The 22,498-nt window shown below is 39.0% G+C and overlaps 1 protein-coding gene across 6 annotated transcripts in view; it reads right to left on the bottom strand.

Moving 5' to 3' along the window:
• Positions 1–22,498, bottom strand: part of LOC143135127 (uncharacterized) — a 110,378-nt gene that overhangs the window by 62,530 nt on the left and 25,350 nt on the right. For all 6 annotated transcript variants that reach the window (XM_076295850.1, XM_076295853.1, XM_076295854.1 and 3 more), the window contains 2 exons: positions 2,044–2,106; positions 1,867–1,917 (listed from right to left, as the gene is read on the bottom strand). In XM_076295850.1, coding sequence (XP_076151965.1) covers positions 1,867–1,917; positions 2,044–2,106 — 114 coding nt within the window. The remainder of the gene's footprint in view (positions 1–1,866; positions 1,918–2,043; positions 2,107–22,498) is intronic.

The raw sequence follows: 22,498 nt of genomic DNA, 5'->3' as shown, positions 1-22,498 counted from the left end.
TGAATTTTATTTTCAATATTTATTTTGTATATGTTTTTATTTCTATGCATATCATATGGCAGGCTGCAATCTAAGTTCAAATAAATACCAACTGTTCTGAAATACTGTATGTTTTTATTCTTCAATCAGTTAATATAAATGTCTTTGACGTTAAAGATGTTATAGAACGTAATAGCGTTATAGAACATAAAAATTAACGTCAGTTACTTTGCTGAGTAACTAATTACTTTTACAGTGTGGTAACTGAGTTACTAACTCAATTACTTTTTGGCAGAAGTAATTTGTAACTGTAACTAATTACTTTTTTAAAGTAAGATGACCAACACTGCTTAATATCACCCCAGTTAATAATCAACAGTTAGGCCTACAGACTAAGCTAGATTGGAAATTGTTTAGAGGAGCAATTAATATTTAATTAATTAATTAAAATTTAATAACATCCTAATATGGACTATGCTGACCTAGATATAAATACAGGGGTGATAGTAGAAAAATATCCTGAGCCTGAACTGTTTTCCGTGGGAGGTAAGTGGGCCCCTAAACCAAGATATATGCCCTGATCAACATAATTGTCAAGCGCAGTGGTCCCCAAACTACGGCCCGCCACCTCATTTTGGGTGGCCCCCCAAAACATGTCCGTAGTATATAGCAGCGTTTCTCAAACTGTGGGTCGCGGAGACATGCCAGGTGGGGCGCGAACTGACGTGAAAAACAGGAGTTTTTTTATTTTTTTTTTATCTGTAGCCTGGGCCCAGGTAGCACCCGATGCGCAATGGACGCACTGTGTTATTCACAGGGAAGCGCTCGTGTCAAGGCAGCTTAGTTAGTCCCGACCTACATGAGAATTTGAACGTTGTTGTGAGAGTGGTGAATTTCATCAAAACCCGGCCCTTAAAAGCGCGTCTATTCTCCACACTTTGCGAAGAGATGGTAGCTGACCAAAAGGCTGTAGGCTACTGTTTCACAGCGAGGCAAGGTGGCTTTCCCGAGGTAAAGTGCTGTCGCGCGTGTTTGAGCTCCGATTAGCCTTTTCTTGGAGGAAGAGCGCATGTTTGCATCTGCAAGCACGTTCACTAATGAACATTTCTTGACGAAGCTGGCCTATCTTAGCGATATATTTGATATATCTTAGCGATACATTTGAGTTAAATGTCCAGTTACAAGGCAAAGACAAGCATCTACCTCACCTAGCAAATAAGATTACTGCATTCACCAAAAAAACTTGAGTATGGGACAGGCGCCTCGATCGCGACAGTATTATGCCTTTGAGATTTCTGAGAGAAATCGCTGAAACGTCTGATTGGGAGGCACTCTTGTGATCCCATGTATTAAACAGTAGGCCTACATCACATCCCTGCAAAGTTTATTTCAAAAATATTTCCCAACCAGCAGTGCTCAGTATGACTGGATTATGGATCCATTTAATGCAGCATGTTGGCATTTCATTATATTGTACAATGCTGTATAATGGCCTATGCTTCCTAATATGTTGCTGGAAAACAGAAATATGTGTGTTATGTATTTATTTATTATTATATCTGCAGCACCAGCTGATTTTAACTCTGTTGAAGAGGATATATTTCGAACTTGTCATTATTTCAATAAATTTGACAATTTTAAGCTTGACCTACCACTTTCTTAGAGCGATGAGGGACAGGTGGGGCTCGAGAATGCCCCCTCAAAGTGGGGAATGAAAGAAAAAGTTTGAGAACCACTGATCTAGTTTGTTAACTACCACAGTCACGAGTTGGGTCTCGATAGTCTATCATTTTTAAAAAGTGGGTCCCTAGAAAAAAAGTTTGAGAAACACTGATGTAACTTGTAACTAGTAGTAATATACATGTGATAAATATATACATGCATTACCTGTAATCTGCTGATTTGGTATCTCCACTTCTCGCTTACTGTTATCCAGGTCTGACACACAGATATGAGAACAATAAGGCACATTCTTTACTTCACTGTGGCTCAATACAGCTCCTATATGTTGATATAACTTGTGACTAGTAATAATAGACATGTTATGTACATGATATGCATTACCTGTAATCTGCTGCTTCAGTGCCTCCACTTCTCCCTTACTCTTATCCAGTTGACTTCTCAGATCTGATACACAGATATGAGTTGATGTAAAAAACACATTTAGACCAGGAATCAAGTGCGTCACAAAGTTTGATAAATAAAATACCATATTTTCCGGACTATAAGTCGCTCCTGAGTATAAGTCGCATCAGTCAAAAAATGCGTCATGAACAGGAAAAAACATATATAAGTCGCACTGGACTATAAGTCCGACTATATTTAGAAATGTATTTCACAAAATCAAAAACCAAAAACAGAGACTATGTAACTGGATTATTGAGGCCAAAAAGATTCATTTTAATGAAGACTAAGGAGTGAAGGCAGCCAAGAGGAGGGCAGGAAGGTAATTGCAAAGCAAAAGATTCACTGAAAGAAAATGCCATGTGGTACACCAACATGTATCTAAAATGTGGAGAATACAATGCAAACAAGCATTTTGGGCGATGTGGAGTCACAAGCTGGCAGCAGATTAAATGCTCACGAGAGAAAAAGATGCAGTTTTAAAAGGACATGACCAAAGCAAGCCAGAGATAGACCTATAGGCCCGATGGTAATTGTAAAGCAATTTACAAAAGATTCACTGAACAAAAATGCTGATATGGTACATGCAGATTTAGCTAAAAATGTGGAGAATGCAATGCAATCAAGCATTTTGGGCAATGTTGAGTCACAAGCTGGCAGCAGATTAAATGCTCACGATAGAGAAAAAGATGCAGTTTTAAAAGGACATGACCGAAGCAAGCCAGAGATAGACCTATAGGCCCGATGGTAATTGTAAAGCAATTTACAAAAGATTCACTGAACAAAAATGCTGATATGGTACATGCAAATTTAGCTAAAAATGTGGAGAATGCAATGCAATCAAGCATTTTGGGCAATGTGGAGTCACAAGCTGGCAGCAGATTAAATGCTCACGATAGAGAAAAAGACGGTTTTAAAAGGATGTGACGGAAGCTGAGGCAAGCCAGGCAATAGGCCTATATGACTGGCGGTAATTGTAAAGCAATTTACAAAAGATTCACTGAACAAAAATGCTGATGTGGTAAATGCTAAATATGTGGAGAAAGCAATGCAATGAAGCATTATGGACGATATATTGGCACAAGCTGGCAGCAGAACAAATGCTCGGCTGGCCACCTCCGAGAGAGCGAGAGAAAAAAAAGATGTGCATTTCCAGGGCCTAAATTTCAGCGCGGGATTGCGCATAAATTATTACTAAGCATTGAGCATAATAGTAATAAAAGTCCCGCAACTGTAGCCATCATAATGCGAGAAATTCCCACACATTTTACAGCGCTGTCTGACGTTAATCTAATAATGGAGCAGCCTGAATGTGGGACTATTGACTGGATGGACCAACTCTGACTTCAATAACCCCATGCAGAGACATACACATGCGCGAGTACAGTAGGACCACTTTGGGGCTGCCTCTCTCTCTCAGCAGGATTTGTCACCGCTGAAGTCAAATTATAGGCTAGGTGCTTCTACATCAACCGCTATCGACAGGAAAGGAAAACAAACGTTTAGCGATCAGGAACCGTCAGGAATTTTTCAAACAGAAGCATGACAGCCTATAATAGGAGAGAACATGGATGTGTTCTCCATTTGAGGAACGTTATAATCGATTGCGGATGTGAACAGACAGCTACAGACACGGAGCGCATAGTAGGCCTACTTTCACTTTCTGTGTGTATTCATTACGTGAAAGATCATTAGTAGCAAAACAGAGATCAAATATTACATGGCAGTGGATTTTGTTTTCAAATTTTTTCATGCATGTCTAGATAACGGGTGAGGAATGTTTAGGAGACAGACTATCATAAATCCTCAAATTATGTCTGGGGTCTTTTATTTAGGTTGCGCAAAGCACAGCACCTTTATTTGGGCCATGGCTTGTATTCGAGTCAGTTATAGGCCTTTATTTCTTGCGTTTTATTGTGAGATATAGGCCTACTTTTCGTTTGGAGCGGCATAGGCGTACCGGTAGGCTATCAAAAGCAGAAGATGTTCAATTCGAGATTTAATTTACATTTGGACTGTTTGATTATGTTGCTAAATATCGGGACTGATGACCACTGAAATCTGTGGGGTATTTAATGGTTCATTATTAAGTTTCATGTATGAAAGAGTGGTGGGATTTCCATCCGCTTGTTGCGAGATAAGGCATCCACTTTCATTCATTCATGGGATGTGTGCTGTGCTTTAAGGGAAACCTTATTCCGTATTACCAAAGAGGTCTAAGATAGGCTAAATTTAGTTATTTTTAAATTATGCATGATTTACTTTTTTATAAAATTCGTAGGCTGATGCCTGGCAGCAACAATTGTGTTTAAATGTAGGTTACTGCTTCAGTCTCTAGCTCAGAAGGGGGCGGCATGCGACTGGTAGCTTGAGAGAAAAGTGTTGGAGACTCATTGTGTAGGACAATGACTTTTAATTGGCAACAATTTTACACCAACCAACAATAAAATATATTAAGAAGAGCTCTTTTATGAGTTAAATTAAAACAAAATTATACTGCCTTTTATTTGTCCGAATCTGAGGCCCGGCTATAAATAGAATCCCGGCGATAATTTGAGGATTTAGGTATGCACGTGTGTTTCAGGCATAGCGCAAGCATTAATCTCTGGCTGAAAGTGCACAGCACAGGAACGCTCTATCGCGGCTGTAGACAGCAATGTTTCATGTAGGGTTCATGTCAGTTAATATAAATTAAGTCGCACCTGACTATAAGTAGATAAGCCAAACTATGAAAAAAAATGTGACTTATAGTCCGGAAAATATGGTATATAAGTCGCACCGGACTATAAGTAAGACTAGTATTACGACTAGTGATGGGGACGAGACCGCCTATGCCGAGTCTGAGTCAAGACCGAGTCTTTGAAGGGTCGAGACCGAGTCCGTTGGTTTTCAAATACAGTCGAGTCCGAGCTACCCCATGCTACCCCTGTCCAACGTGGAGTCGGAATCGTTCAGAGCTATCCTTTCTAAAATACAAATACGAGGAGGAGGTAGGGGGGTTGCACCGTGCAGAAACACGTTTGCTAAATTCATTGACAGTGAATATGAAAAAATGGATATGGAGCTTAAAAAGATGTTTGAGGAATTAGAATACATTTCTACAACAGCAGACATCTGGACTGCCCACAATAAAAGTTACATGGGTGTGACAGCACATTGGATCAATCCAAATAACATGGAAAGAGAGAAAGCAGCTCTTGCTTGCAGACGATTTAAGGGGCATCATACTCATGACGCCATTGCAGTTGAGCTTGACAATATACACTCAACATATGGGATAACGCACAAAATCACAGCAACAGTGACTGATAATGGGTCTAATTTTGTTAAATCATTTAAGAGGTACCAGCCACTTGAGGAGAGTGATTCTGAAGACGAAGATGACGTGACATTTACAGACATTAATGAAGCTCTACATGCAGCTGATGATAATGATGGAGATGTTGTGATAGCTTTGCCCCCCCACAAGAGATGTGCATCACACACACTAAACCTAATTTCATGCACAGATGTTGACAAGTGGCTGCTGTCAAATACTGCAACAAAGGCTGTGTACAGAAGTGCTACTGCCAAATGTACTGCCCTGTGGAATAAGACCAGTCGCTCAACTTTGGCTACTGAAACGGTTGATGAGTTGGTGTCAAAAAAGCTGCTTGTACCTTGCACAACCCGGTGGAATTCCTTCTATGATGCCCTGGCTCGAATCACTGAAATATCCATGGTAGACCTGAACACCATCTCTTCCAAATTAGGACTAACAGCAATAACGGAAAGGGAACACCAGTTTTTAAAGGAGTACTGTACTGCGATGAAGCCCCTTACAGTTGCTTTAGATATACTTCAGGGAGAAGACAATTGCTTTCATGGAACACTCCTACCAACAATGGAGACATTAATGTTGAAAACAGAAGCCGTTAAAACTGGCCTGCAAATACTGAGGGACCTTCCTGACGCCATCATCACAGTAAGAACTTGAATTGAATATTTTATTATTTATTAAGTGAACACTGCTGTAGTACTCATAATAATAATAATAATAAATGCTACTACTACTAATTATTCTAATAATTATAATAATAATAACACTGATTTGTGTGGATACATACATTTAATGTGATTATTCTTATCATTTCAGGCTATCAAAACCAGATTTGCTGATGTTCTGGGAAACGAAGAGGCTGTACTTGCTGCCGTAACTCTTCCAAAATTCAAACTTCGCTGGCTGCGGTCACAGGACTTGAAGGATAAGGCTAAGGCAAGTTTGCTGGCAGAGTGCCGGAAGATTGAACTTGAAGAACCACAGCCAGGTACCAGCACATCTTCACATCATACAGATTCAGCCAAAGAGAGCGATTTCTTTTCTTTTGAGGAGGATGAGGAGGACACCTCCTCTTCTGCAGAAAACCAGGTGGCAGACTATTTTAGATCTTCAGCACAAAACTTCAACTCTCTGAGTGGATTTTCTCTCATCAAGAAAATTTCACTACGTTACAATGCTGCTACTCCATCTAGTGCACCTGTTGAGAGACTGTTCAGCCTGGGCAAGCTTGTCTTCTCTCCGAAGAGGAACAGATTGTCAGACAAAAGATTTGAGAAGCTTCTCCTCCTACGTTACAACCACTGGTTCAGTCGTTAGATGAGAGGAGTATTTTAGTATAGTTAGTTAGATAGTAGATATAAATGGATAGTGCTCTGTTTAGTGTTCAATATTATACAGATACAGATAATTGCACTAATTAAAGGCCAGGTTTTACTATGTTTCTTATTACCCAAGTTTACAGTTGTGTGTCTTGGTTTTGCACTTGAATGCAAAGTGTGTGAACATTATTTATTTTCAATATTTCATTTTGTTACTGTACTGAATATTTAAGAGTTGGATAGTGCTCTGTTTATTGTGTAATGGCATACAGGTACAGAATTGCACTACTTAAAGGCCAAATTTTCCTTGGTTTCTTTTTACCCAAGTTTACATTTTTGGGTATTGTGTTTTGTACTTGAATGCAAAGTGTGTGAATATTATTTATGTTCAATATTTAATTTAGTTACCTTACGGAATATTTAAGAGTAAGATAGTGTTCTGTTTATTGTGCAGTAGGCCTAATATACAGTTACACAGAATTGCACTAATTAATGGCTAGATTTTCCTTTGTTTCTTCTTACCCAAGTTTACATTTGTGTGTCTTAATTTTGCACTTGAATTTTATTTTCAATATTTATTTTGTATATGTTTTTATTTCTATGCATATCATATGGCAGGCTGCAATCTAAGTTCAAATAAATACCAACTGTTCTGAAATACTGTATGTTTTTATTCTTCAATCAGTTAATGTTAAAGATGTTATAGAACGTAATAGCGTTATAGAACATAAAAATTAACGTCAGTTACTTTGCTGAGTAACTAATTACTTTTACAGTGTGGTAACTGAGTTACTAACTCAATTACTTTTTGGCAGAAGTAATTTGTAACTGTAACTAATTACTTTTTTAAAGTAAGATGACCAACACTGCTTAATATCACCCCAGTTAATAATCAACAGTTAGGCCTACAGACTAAGCTAGATTGGGAATTGTTTAGAGGAGCAATTAATATTTAATTAATTAATTAAAATTTAATAACATCCTAATATGGACTATGCTGACCTAGAGATAAATACAGGGGTGATAGTAGAAAAATATCCTGAGCCTGAACTGTTTTCCGTGGGAGGTAAGTGGGCCCCTAAACCAAGATATATGCCCTGATCAACATAATTGTCAAGCACAGTGGTCCCCAAACTTCGGCCCGCGGGCCGGATACGGCCCGCCACCTCATTTTGGGTGGCCCCCCAAAACATGTCCGTAGTATATAGCAGCGTTTCTCAAACTGTGGGTCGCGGAGACATGCCAGGTGGGGCGCGAACTGACGTGAAAAACAGGAGTTTTTTTATTTTTTTTTTATCTGTAGCCTGGGCCCAGGTAGCACCCGATGCGCAATAGATGCACTGTGTTATTCACAGGGAAGCGCTCGTGTCAAGGCAGCTTAGTTAGTCCCGACCTACATGAGAATTTGAACGTTGTTGTGAGAGTGGTGAATTTCATCAAAACCCGACCCTTAAAAGCGTGTCTATTCTCCACACTTTGCGAAGAGATGGTAGCTGACCAAAAGGCTGTAGGCTACCGTTTCATAGCGAGGCAAGGTGGCTTTCCCGAGGTAAAGTGCTGTCGCGCGTGTTTGAGCTCCGATTAGCCTCTTCTTGGAGGAAGAGCGCATGTTTGCATCTGCAAGCACGTTCACTAATGAACATTTCTTGACGAAGCTGGCCTATCTTAGCGATATATTTGATATATCTTAGCGATACATTTGAGTTAAATGTCCAGTTACAAGGCAAAGACAAGCATCTACCTCACCTAGCAAATAAGATTACTGCATTCACCAAAAAAACTTGAGTATGGGACAGGCGCCTCGATCGCGACAGTATTATGCCTTTGAGATTTCTGAGAGAAATCGCTGAAACGTCTGATTGGGAGGCACTCTTGTGATCCCATGTATTAAACAGTAGGCCTACATCACATCCCTGCAAAGTTTATTTCAAAAATATTTCCCAACCAGCAGTGCTCAGTATGACTGGATTATGGATCCATTTAATGCAGCATGTTGGCATTTCATTATATTGTACAATGCTGTATAATGGCCTATGCTTCCTAATATGTTGCTGGAAAACAGAAATATGTGTGTTATGTATTTATTTAGGGGTCCGAGCAGCGTAGCTGCAGGAACCCTATTGTTTCTGTACCGTTCATTTTTTGGCCAAAATTCTGTAAAAATCATACTGCAGCCTAAACCGTAACTCCAAAACTCTTGAAATTTTCAGGTATGGTTACCAGTACCCCCCTCTACCCATAACCCAAAATTTGGGGTACTGCACCCAAAGGTGGCGCTATTGAAAAAAAAAGTTAATTATGCTTATTTCTCCTTACCAGATTCACCTAGACTCAAAATTCTTTCAGAATATTAATCTCTAAACTCAGATGCATCTTTTTGGCCCTGGTCTTATGGTCTACAAATGTTTACTTTTTCAACAATTTCATGGAAAAGCCAAACATTATAAAAAGTTTCACACTCTTCAAAAATAATCGAATCTTCACCAAAATTCTCACAGACAATGTTTAGACCAAGCCTCACAAAAGTTATCGCTCAGAATTTTGATATTTTGTTCCATTTCAGAGATATAGGCCAATAAAGTTAGACCACTTAGGCCTTTTTTCCTAGATCACCTATATTCCTATAAACCGTAAGTCCTAGAAACTTGACATTTTCAAGTATTGTTACCAGTACCCCCCACTACCCATAACCCAAATTTGGGGTACTGCACCCAAAGGTGGCGCTCTTGTCAAAAACGCTTATTTCTCCTTACCAGATTCACCTAGACTCAAAATTCTTTCATCATATTAATCTCTACATTCAGATGCATCTTTTTCACCCTGGTCTTATGCTCTAAAAATGTTTACTTTTGCCACAATTTCAGAGAAAAGCCAAACATCATAAAAAGTTTCACAGGCTTCAAAAATTATCAAATCTTCACCAAAATTCTCACAGACAATGTTTAGACAAAGCCTCACAAAAGTTATCAAAAGAATTTGGATACGTTGTTCCATTTCAGAGATATAGGCCAATAAAGTTCGACCACTCAGCCCATTTCTCCTATATCACCTATATTCCTATATGAGTAATTTTTTTTTCTTGGATAACAACCATACAACCATCATCAGGTGGATACCATTAACAGTGCACATTTTCAGATATGTACTCTTTTTTATAAAGCCCTTAATTCTATTGTCAAATGTATGCTAGGAATTTTCTTGATGTTGTGTGTTTGCCAACACACATTTTCACCATTTGACTTCTCAATGTGTATGATTGTCAGTGGCTGAGTGGGATAATGCCTAGTGCTGGTGTTTGTTAGGTTGAGAGTTTGAATCCTGCTAGAGCTTTAGGCTCAAGATGCACATGCTATTGGTTATTGAAGATTCACACTATTGAACAGCACCTGAATGACATCAGACAATTAACATTCACACTCATTAGTTGCCAAGAATCAGAATGCCGACACACTCTATGACATATAGGGGAACTTCTTTGTTTACTATTTTTCCTTCATCATTAAGTCTATCATATTTATATTTCATCCATTACTGTTCTTCTCTATAAATGTCTAATTGCCCCAGAATATCCAAAAGTTTTCAGGTGTACTCTTTCAGGAAAGCCCTTCATTTTATTGTCAAATGTATACTTGGAGTTTTTCTTGTGTGTTTACCAACACATATTTTCACCATTTGAATGTGACTGCTGAATGTGTATGATTGTCAGTGGCAGAGTGGGATAATGCCTAGTGCTGGTGTTTGTTAGGTTGAGAGTTCGAATCCTGCTAGAGCTTTAGGCTCAAGATGCACATGCTATTGGTTATTGAAGATTCACACTATTGAACAGCACCTGAATGACATCAGACAATTAACATTCACACTCATTAGTTGCCAAGAATCAGAATGCCGACACACTCTATGACATATAGGGGAACTTCTTTGTTTACTATTTTTCCTTCATCATTAAGTCTATCATATTTATATTTCATCCATTACTGTTCTTCTCTATAAATGTCTAATTGCCCCAGAATATCCAAAAGTTTTCAGGTGTACTCTTTCAGGAAAGCCCTTCATTTTATTGTCAAATGTTTACTTGGAGTTTTTCTTGTGTGTTTACCAACACACATTTTCACCATTTGAATGTGACTGCTGAATGTGTATGATTGTCAGTGGCAGAGTGGGATAATGCCTAGTGCTGGTGTTTGTTAGGTTGAGAGTTTGAATCCTGCTAGAGCTTTAGGCTCAAGATGCACATGCTATTGGTTATTGAAGATTCACACTATTGAACAGCACCTGAATGACATCAGACAATTAACATTCACACTCATTAGTTGCCAAGAATCAGAATGCCGACACACTCTATGACATATAGGGGAACTTCTTTGTTTACTATTTTTCCTTCATCATTAAGTCTATCATATTTATATTTCATCCATTACTGTTCTTCTCTATAAATGTCTAATTGCCCCAGAATATCCAAAAGTTTTCAGGTGTACTCTTTCAGGAAAGCCCTTCATTTTATTGTCAAATGTATACTTGGAGTTTTTCTTGTGTGTTTACCAACACATATTTTCACCATTTGAATGTGACTGCTGAATGTGTATGATTGTCAGTGGCAGAGTGGGATAATGCCTAGTGCTGGTGTTTGTTAGGTTGAGAGTTCGAATCCTGCTAGAGCTTTAGGCTCAAGATGCACATGCTATTGGTTATTGAAGATTCACACTATTGAACAGCACCTGAATGACATCAGACAATTAACATTCACACTCATTAGTTGCCAAGAATCAGAATGCCGACACACTCTATGACATATAGGGGAACTTCTTTGTTTACTATTTTTCCTTCATCATTAAGTCTATCATATTTATATTTCATCCATTACTGTTCTTCTCTATAAATGTCTAATTGCCCCAGAATATCCAAAAGTTTTCAGGTGTACTCTTTCAGGAAAGCCCTTCATTTTATTGTCAAATGTGTACTTGGAGTTTTTCTTGTGTGTTTACCAACACACATTTTCACCATTTGAATGTGACTGCTGAATGTGTATGATTGTCAGTGGCAGAGTGGGATAATGCCTAGTGCTGGTGTTTGTTAGGTTGAGAGTTCGAATCCTGCTAGAGCTTTAGGCTCAAGATGCACATGCTATTGGTTATTGAAGATTCACACTATTGAACAGCACCTGAATGACATCAGACAATTAACATTCACACTCATTAGTTGCCAAGAATCAGAATGCCGACACACTCTATGACATATAGGGGAACTTCTTTGTTTACTATTTTTCCTTCATCATTAAGTCTATCATATTTATATTTCATCCATTACTGTTCTTCTCTATAAATGTCTATTTGCCCCAGAATATCCAAAAGTTTTCAGGTGTACTCTTTCAGGAAAGCCCTTCATTTTATTGTCAAATGTGTACTTGGAGTTTTTCTTGTGTGTTTACCAACACACATTTTCACCATTTGAATGTGACTGCTGAATGTGTATGATTGTCAGTGGCAGAGTGGGATAATGCCTAGTGCTGGTGTTTGTTAGGTTGAGAGTTCGAATCCTGCTAGAGCTTTAGGCTCAAGATGCACATGCTATTGGTTATTGAAGATTCACACTATTGAACAGCACCTGAATGACATCAGACAATTAACATTCACACTCATTAGTTGCCAAGAATCAGAATGCCGACACACTCTATGACATATAGGGGAACTTCTTTGTTTACTATTTTTCCTTCATCATTAAGTCTATCATATTTATATTTCATCCATTACTGTTCTTCTCTATAAATGTCTATTTGCCCCAGAATATCCAAAAGTTTTCAGGTGTACTCTTTCAGGAAAGCCCTTCATTTTATTGTCAAATGTGTACTTGGAGTTTTTCTTGTGTGTTTACCAACACACATTTTCACCATTTGAATGTGACTGCTGAATGTGTATGATTGTCAGTGGCAGAGTGGGATAATGCCTAGTGCTGGTGTTTGTTAGGTTGAGAGTTCGAATCCTGCTAGAGCTTTAGGCTCAAGATGCACATGCTATTGGTTATTGAAGATTCACACTATTGAACAGCACCTGAATGACATCAGACAATTAACATTCACACTCATTAGTTGCCAAGAATCAGAATGCCGACACACTCTATGACATATAGGGGAACTTCTTTGTTTACTATTTTTCCTTCATCATTAAGTCTATCATATTTATATTTCATCCATTACTGTTCTTCTCTATAAATGTCTAATTGCCCCAGAATATCCAAAAGTTTTCAGGTGTATTTTTTCAGGAAAGCCCTTCATTTTATTGTCAAATATATACTTGGAGTTTTTCTTGTGTGTTTACCAACACACATTTTCACCATGTGAATGTGACTACCCAATATGTAGGATTGTCAGTGGCTCAGTGGGATAATGCCTAGTGCTGGTGTTTGTTAGGTTGAGAGTTCGAATCCCCGGTAGTGCTTTAGGCTCTAGCTCGAATACTATTGGTTATTGAAGATTCACACCATTGAACAGCACCTGAATGACATCAGGCAATCAACATTCACACTCATCAGTTGCCAAGAATCAGAATGCCGAGACACTCTATGACATTCAGGGGAACTTCTTTGTTTACTATTTTTCCTTCATCATTAAGTCTATCATATTTATATTTAATCTATTAGTGTTCATCTCTACAAATGTCTAATCGCCCCTCCATGCTTGGAGTTTTTCTTGTGTGTTTACCAATACACATTTTCACCATGTGAATGTGACTGGCCAACATATAGGATTGACAGTGGCTCAGTGGGATAATGCCTTGTACTGGTGATCCTTAGGTTGAGAGTTCAAATCCCACTTGAAGCATTAGTGGGTTGTGGATGTTAGCATACTACAATAGAATGCTGTTGGGTTGTGGAGGATAACACACTATAACATTACAGCTACTTGTCAATATGGACTTGTAGTGCAAGGCAAGTATTACTGTATAATTATAAGCTGTAGCCTATAATTATTTGTTATTCTTATAATATTTGTCATTTCTTATACATATTTAGTCGGCTCTTCCACTTGACAGAACAACTCTATATCGGTTAAGGATGTCACGCATGAAACAATGCTGCAGAAACATGAAAATACGACTTTGAGTTTAGTAGGCTATAATTTTCAGTTCCTGTTTATCTATTGCACAATGGGTAATAATTTAAAGGAATCATGTTGCAGTCTTGTAAATAGTGACCCTGCAAGATCCCTAGTCATTGCAAAATCATAGTCTGTGACTTAAAACTCTACTACTTGTCTTTAGATGTGAGAGGGTCTGAGACTGTAGTCTTTCAAAAATATTTTCCAAATCTTTGCAAATATTTCCAAAGTTTACCCGCTGGGAAACCCTGTAGCTCCGGAGCAGGGGCTCAGACCAGGATAAATTGTTTGCTCGCCCTCAGTTCGCTCTTTTGTTCATCTCAACCCAGCACTCCAGTGTGTCCTGCTCTGTGTGCGTCTTTGAGTTAACGTAAGTCATCACTTTAATCACCCTCACTATGACTTTTGTGATGTTTATCAGTTTGTAGAGTAGCTCTGCAATCATGTGTAAAGTTAAGGTCTTTGTTTGTTGGTTTGGTGTGTTGGAGTCCCATGTGAGAGATGATTAGGTGATGTTGGTTGACTTGGGATGTCGAGTATTGTTTAGTTGTACCTTATATAGCCTTATGATTTCAGTTTATTGTTCAAATGTCAATTGGTTTGTTTGTGAGTTGGGATCTGTACTGATTTACCCCATTTCACTGATTACTCCATTTTCTGTTTGTTTCCTCTTTGATGCAGCACACATACAAGTAAAGAACAAAAGAACAGATGAATTGAAACTCAAATAAAGTTAACTTGTGTTGCACCGAAACCTGCCATCTTCGTGTCATCACTCCATACCATTGAGCCTTCTGAGTCACACCATTGAACAGCACCTGAATGACATCAGGCAATTAACATTCACACTCATTACACACTGCTGGTGTTTGTTAGGTTGAGAGTTCAAATCCTGCTAGAGCTTGAAGCTCAAGATGCACATGCTATTGGTTATTGAAGATTCACACCATTGAACAGCACCTGAATGACATCAGGCAATTAACATTCACACTCATTAGTTGCCAAGAATCAGAATGCTGACACTCTATGGCATATAGGGGAACTTCTTCGTTTACTATTTTTCCTTCATCATTAAGTCTATCGTATTTATATTTCATCCATTACTGTTCTTCTCTACAAATGTCTAATTGCCCCAGAATATCCAAAAGTTTTCAGGTGTACTCTTTCAGGAAAGCCCTTCATTTTATTGTCAAATGTATACTTGGAGTTTTTCTTGTGTGTTTACCAACACACATTTTCACCATTTGAATGTGACTGCTGAATGTGTATGATTGTCAGTGGCTCAGTGGGATAATGCCTTGTGCTGGTGTTTTTTAGGTTGAGAGTTTGAATCCTGCTAGAGCTTTGGGCTCAAGATGCACATGCTATTGGTTATTGAAGATTGACACCATTGAACAGCACCTGAATGACATCAGGCAATTAACATTCACACTCATTAGTTGCCAAGAATCAGAATGCCGACACACTCTAAGACATATAGGGGAACTTCTTTGTTTACTATTTTTCCTTCATCATTAAGTCTATCGTATTTATATTTCATCCATTACTGTTCTTCTCTATAAATGTCTAATTGCCCCAAAATGTCCAAAAGTTTTCAGGTGTACTCTTTCAGGAAAGCCCTTCATTTTATTGTCAAATGTATACTTGGAGTTTTTCTTGTGTGTTTACCAACACACATTTTCACCATGTGAATGTGACTGCCTAATATGTCGGATTGTTAGTGGCTCAGAGGGATAATGCCTAGTGCTGGTGTTTGTTAGGTTGAGAGTTCGAATCCTGCTAGAGCTTTAGGCTCAAGATGCACATGCTATTGGTTATTGAAGAGTCACACCATTGAACAGCACCTGAATGACATCAGGCAATCAACATTCACACTCATTAGTTGCCAAGAATCAGAATGCCGACACACTCGAAGACATATAGGGGAACTTCTTTGTTTACTATTTTTCCTTCATCATTAAGTCTATCATATTTATATTTCATCCATTACTGTTCTTCTCTACAAATGTCTAATTGTCCCAGAATTTCCAAACGTTTTCAGGTGTTCTCTTTCAGGAAAGCCCTTCATTTTATTGTCAAATGTATACTTGGAGTTTTTCTTGTGTGTTTACCAATACACATTTTCAGCATGTGAATGTGACTGGCAAAGATGTAGGATTGACAGTGGCTTAGTGGGATAATGCCTTGTACTGGTCATCCTTATGTTGAGTGTTCAAATCCCACCTGAAGCATTAGTGTTAAAATACTGTTGGGTTGTGGAGGTTAGCATACTAGAATAGAATGCTGTTGGGTTGTGGAGGTTAGCACACTATAACATTACAGCATTACAGCTACTTGTCAATATGGACTTGTAGTGCAAGGCAAGTATAACTGTATAATTATACGCTGTTTATCTTATTGACTCCGACACAGAACCCACCACCACAAATACAATTCAATTCTGTGGGAAACACTGCCTTCCATTATCAAACCCTTCATCTTATCCACAACAAATAAATAGTCCTGTAGAATCAAGTATTGTTAGAATACTGTTGGGTTGTGGAGGTTAGCACACTATAATGTTACAGCACAGGGTAATCCTAATTTTATGCAGCAAATTTATTCCAATTCAACTCTAAAGTGTTGAACGACACAAAGTGAAGGTTTTATCCAGATCAAAACCAAGAATAGATTATGTGATCTAATCCATTTTCAGGATCCTTGTTTCCCTTTGAACAACCCATTTTCAAGATTTGATCCAATCCGATAGCTGAAATCCGGTAACTGAAATCCGATAACCGAAATCCGATCACGTTTCTTTTGAACAATTGTGCCCAAACAATCAAAGCATATGTAAAACTAAAAAGCTATGCCATCATGTTCGTTTTGCTCGGACCCCGTAAATCACCGCTTGCGGTTATATTTAGGGCCCGAGCACCGAAGGGCGCAAGGCCCTATTGTTTTTGTAAGGATTATTATTATTATTATTATTATTATTGTTATTCCACTTTTTTGCTTTCCTGTTTTTGAGGTGGTTAACATGGTCGAAAATGCTTGAAATTTGCCACACATGTCAGGTGGCACGCAACGCTGTTTGGTACAAGAGCTTGCCCCCGGGCGTGGCCCAGGGACTCGCTAGCGCCCCCTTAGGTGACTGATTCCGTGGTTGGTATATATTTTGCGGTGGTTAACATGGTCGAAAACGCATGAAATTTAGCACACACATCAAGTGGTACAGTGAATAGACAGGGATAAAAGCTTGGCACCGGGCGTTGCCCAGGAACTCCATAGCGCCCCCTTACGTCACAGTGACTTGTGGTTGGCATATAGTTTTAGATACACACACCAAATTTGGTGGGTGTATGTAACTCCCAAAAACAAACGACTTTTGTATTAACATGCCATTAGCCACGCCCACAGGAAGTGAGGTAATTGAGAATTTGTGCGTTGTGGACATGATCAATTTTAACGTACTCCTCCTAGACGGTTGATCGATCCGATTCATGTCAAAGTTGGTATACATGATGCCGAGATGTTCCTGATTATAAATTGTGAAGTTTTTTTTCGATATGTTGTAATTTGACGAAATGGCAAAATTATTAATTATAATACCCTTCCACATAAACAATAAATGTGTCATAATTCACCATGCATGGCTTGAAATGTTTTAAATTTCACAGGTCATTGAAGACCATGTTAAGGATAATATTCACATGCCCATAATGCATGTTTGGCATAGCGCCACCAACTGGCAACAGAAAGAATGACAATTATACTGATGTCACATGATCAATTTGAACATACTCCTCCTAGACGGTTTGCCAGATTCATTTGAAATTTGGCAAACATTATGCCAAGATGTCGCTGATGTTAAATTGTGAAGGTATTTTTGAATGTTGTAATATATTTGATATGATTTTAATATCTCACCACATAAACAGGAAATGTGTCATAAATCACAGTGCATTGAATGAATGGTCTGAAACTTCTCAGGTTAATAGATATCATGATTATGATGATATCCAGACACCCAATGGGCCTGCCTGGCATAGCGCCACCACCTGGCCAAGCAGGAAATGTGCCAGAAATGGAAAATGCCTTAAGTGATTGATCTGAAACTTTATAAAATATTGGATATCATTATTGTGATGATATTCACATGCGTAATTCACAGGCCTAGCATAGCGCCACCATCTGGCCAAGCAGGAAATGTGCCAGAAATGCTCTATGCATTGAATAAATGGTCTGAAACTTCTCAGGTTAATAGATATTATGATTATGATGATATCCAGACACCCAATGGGCCTGCCTGGCATAGCGCCACCACCTGGTCAAGCAGGAAATGTGCCAGAAATGGACAATACCTTAAGTGATTGATCTGAAAGTTTACAAACATTTTGGATATCATTATTGTGATGATATTCACATGTGTAATTTTCATGACTAACATAGCGCCACCATCTGGCCAACCAAAAAGTGTATCAGAAATGTTCTTTGCTTAAAATGAATGGTCTGAAATTTCTCAGGTTAATATATATTATGAATATGATGACACCCAATGGGCCTGCCTTGCATTAAGCCCCCACCTGGCCAAGCGAGTAAATGTGGCAGAAAATAAAATGCAAAAATAAATAGCACACGCATCAAATATGTACATTTCAGAAACTCACCACGTCGGTGCTTTGTTGGATTCTGACATGTCACGGGTTGCGGCCCGCAGGTGCTCGGGCCCGCCATTGCCGCTTGCGGCTATATTTATTATATTAACTTTGTCTCAGAGCGTTTTCCTTTTTTGAGGTGGTTAACATGGTCGAAAACGCTTGAAATTTGGCACACATATCAGGTGTCACGCAAAGCAGTTAGGTACAAGAGCTTGGCCCTGGGCGTGGCCCAGGGACTCAGTAGCGCCCCCTTAGGTGATTGAGGCAGTGGTTGGCACATACTTTCAGCTAGACGCATCAAATTCGGTAGGTATGTGTATCTCCCCAAGATGAACAACTTTCGTATGTACAATGCATTAGCCACGCCCAACAGGAAGTGAGGTATTTGGGATTTTGTGCGGACTAAAATGTGATGAATTGTGATGCCAGAAGACGTTCTTCCCATCGGTGAAAACGCATGAAAATTGGCACACACGTCAAGAGGTACCATGAATACACAGGGGAAAAGCCTTGGCACTGGGCTTGGCCCAGGAACTCCATAGCGCCCCCTTATGTCACTGTGACTTGTGGTTGGAATATAGTTTTAGATACACACACCAAATTTGGTGGGTGTGTGTAACTCCCAAAAACAATCAACTTTTGTATTAACATGCCATTAGCCACGCCCACAGGAAGTGAGGTAATTGGGATTTTGTGCATTGTGGACATGATCAATTTTAATGTACTCCTCCTAGACGATTGATCCGATTCATGTGAAAGTTGGTATACATGATGCCAATATGCTTCTGATTCTAAATTGTGAAGCTTTTTTTGATATGTTGTAATTTGACGAAATGGCGAAACTATGAATTTTAATACCCTTCCACGTTAACAATAAATGTGTCTTAATTCACCATGCATGGCTTGAAATGTTTTAAATTTCACAGGTCTTTGAATACCATGGTAGTGATGATATTCACATGCCCATAATGTATATTTGGCATAGCGCCACCACCTGGCAACAGAAAGAATGGCAATTACATTGATGTTACATGATCAATTTTAACATACTCCTCCTAGACGGTTTGCCGGATTCATGTGAAATTTGGCTAACATTATGCCAAGATGTTGCTGATGTTAAATTGCGAAGGGATTTTTGATATGTTGTAATATGTCATGATTTTAATATCTCACCATATAAACTGGAAATGTGTCATATAATCACAGTGCATTGAATGAATGGTCTGAAACTTCTCAGGTTAATAGATATTATGATTATGATGATATCCAGACACCCAATGGGCCTGCCTGACATAGCGCCACCCCCTGGCCAAGTAGGAAATGTGCCAGAAATGGACAATGCCTTAAGTGATTGATCTGAAACTTTATAAAATATTGGATATCATTATTGTGATGATATTCACACATATAATTCACATGCCTAGCATAGCGCCACCATCTGGCCAAACAGGAAATATGCCAGAAATGCTCTATGCTTTGAATGAATGGTCTGAAACTTCTCAGGTTAATAGATATTATAATTATGATGATATCCAGACACCCTATGGGCCTGCCTGGCATAGCGCCACCACCTGGCCAAGCAGGAAAATGTGCCAGAAATTGGTAATGCCTTTATTGGTTGATCTGAAACTTTACAAAATATTGGATATCATTATTGTGATGATATTCACATGTGTAATTCACATGCCTAATATAGCGCCACCATCTGGCCAAAAAGTGTATCAAAAATGTTCTTTGCTTAAAATGAATAATCTGAAATTTCTCAGGTTAATATATATTATGATTATGATGACACACAATGGGCCTGCCTTGCATATTGCCCCACCTGGCCAAGCAAGTAAATGTGCCAGAAAATAACATGCAAAAACAAATAACACACATATCAAATATGTACATTTTACAAATGCACCACGTCGGTGCTTTGTTGGATTCTGAAATGTCATGGGTTGCGGCCCGCAGGTGCTCGGGCCCGCCATTGCCGCTTGCGGCTATATTTATTATTATATCTGCAGCACCAGCTGATTTTAACTCTGTTGAAGAGGATATATTTCGAACTTGTCATTATTTCAATAAATTTGACAATTTTAAGCTTGACCTACCACTTTCTTAGAGTGATGAGGGACAGGTGGGGCTCGAGAATGCCCCCTCAAAGTGGGGAATGAAAGAAAAAGTTTGAGAACCACTGATCTAGTTTGTTAACTACCACAGTCACGAGTTGGGTCGCGATAGTCTGTCATTTTTAAAAAGTGGGTCCCCAGAAAAAAAGTTTGAGAAACACTGATATAAACACAGCTAACAATGGTATTAAATTGCAATAGCCTATGATTAAATGTAATAGAATATTCAACTAAGGTAGACTGCTGTTGTTCACAGCACTAAGCTATTTATGGTTCCTGGTATAGAACTACTCCGAGTCTCTGGCCCTCTCTTGGAGGCGTAGTGAGCTGGCCCTCGGAAGAAAAAGTTTGGGGACCACTGGTCAAGCGGGATCCAGGGGTGTGCTCCCCTGGCAGAAGATTTTGATAAATAGTACCTTAGATGATAGATTCTGGTGACTTTTGTGGATATAAATGGACATCATTCAGACATGAGATGAACAAACCCAATACAAGCCTATATTACAGTAGCATCTTTGAGTAGAGCACCAGAGTTCCGGGACCCTGGGCCTGGTAGGCCTGTTCATTAATCCATCCATGCTTTTAACTAGTCACTGACTTACCTGCATACTTATTGCTTGTATAGCATACTGAGACTACAGATACTACAGGCCATACCAACAAAGGTCAGTGGGTGGCAATTATAAATCTCAAAAGTAAATTAGAATTGATTAGTAGCCTAACCATTGACTAAAGGGCATGAACAAGGAGACATTATTTTTTCTGCAAAATATGCACCATTTATTTTAAACATGTTATTCTTAAGTTTGTCGGACAGATTTCTTTGAAATTCTGACGAGATGCCGTGTGTGATAAGATAGCCCGCATGCCTCGAGACCGACAGATGCGTAAGGGCGAGTTTATCCTCCGCTAATTTCTGACACAAAGTGACGAGTGGATGAGCGATTGTAAATGACAGATCAGAGCTAGTGAGTGGGGATGGAGTTCGCTAAATATTTTAGAAAGGAAACTGATAAGTCATACTAGTGTATTATTCCTACAAAACAACTAGATACAATGTAGACCATGTGGTGACACTATTTCAGTGAGTAAAGATTTATTTTGGAATCTAAGAAGACACATTTTGCGGAAACATGAGAGTGTGTTAAGGAGAGCAAAGAAAAACGTGAGCAATTTGAATATGCTTCATATGTAGTAGAAGGATGAAAGTAAAACTTAGATGCTAAGCCTGTATTCGTAAGGCAATGAATCCCACTGAATCCCTTTAGTTATATACGCTTATGTGTATTGACGTTGCCAAGCTTGTTCGTTGATGCACTATCGGTGTAGCATTTTAAAATACATTTTCTATGAGTGAAATTGCCGTTGCTCTTAGTTCTTTGGGATTTAAGTTTTCTGTTTAAGGTGACAATTCGGCTTGTATTTTTTAAACCGGAGCGAGCGTGGAGCAGGATGATTTTGTGAAGCGGTGAGTGAAATTGATTGGAGACCTGACACGAATTTGAGCACAGGAGCGGCCGAGTAAACAGCCACCTATGAGGTGTGTTGAATTGGTCGACAGCTGCTTGATGACTAGGGTCTAACTTGTGCGGTGGCAGCACTTTTTTCCCTCTAGTTCCATATTTTCCTTGCGCACGAAGTGCAGAAACATGCTCCTGGTTGCCGGAGTTTTTGACACCAGCTTCCAAAGGGCTTTTCGTCTCTTCCCACCTCCTCTATACAAGACTAGCGCCATTTATTCTTTATACCTTTATCGACAAGTTTGGTGTCTTCCCCTGGCTTCACAAAGTTGCACTTTATGACTCTGGCTATGTTTCGCGTTGCCAGTGTGGGAAACACATTCGTAGTGTATGGGAAACACAAAAGAAATTTGCACGTGAGATCACACAAACGCGACCCTGAAGGCCCAG

This window comes from Alosa pseudoharengus, unplaced genomic scaffold (assembly GCF_046254945.1).
Source record: "Alosa pseudoharengus isolate Yale_2024_CS ecotype anadromous, Long Island Sound unplaced genomic scaffold, YU_APseudo_1.1 YU_APseudo_1.1_scf_2, whole genome shotgun sequence".
Taxonomy (NCBI): domain Eukaryota; kingdom Metazoa; phylum Chordata; class Actinopteri; order Clupeiformes; family Clupeidae; genus Alosa; species Alosa pseudoharengus.
The sequence above is the reverse complement of the archived record's forward strand: the minus strand, read 5'-3'. Positions and strand labels throughout refer to the sequence as shown.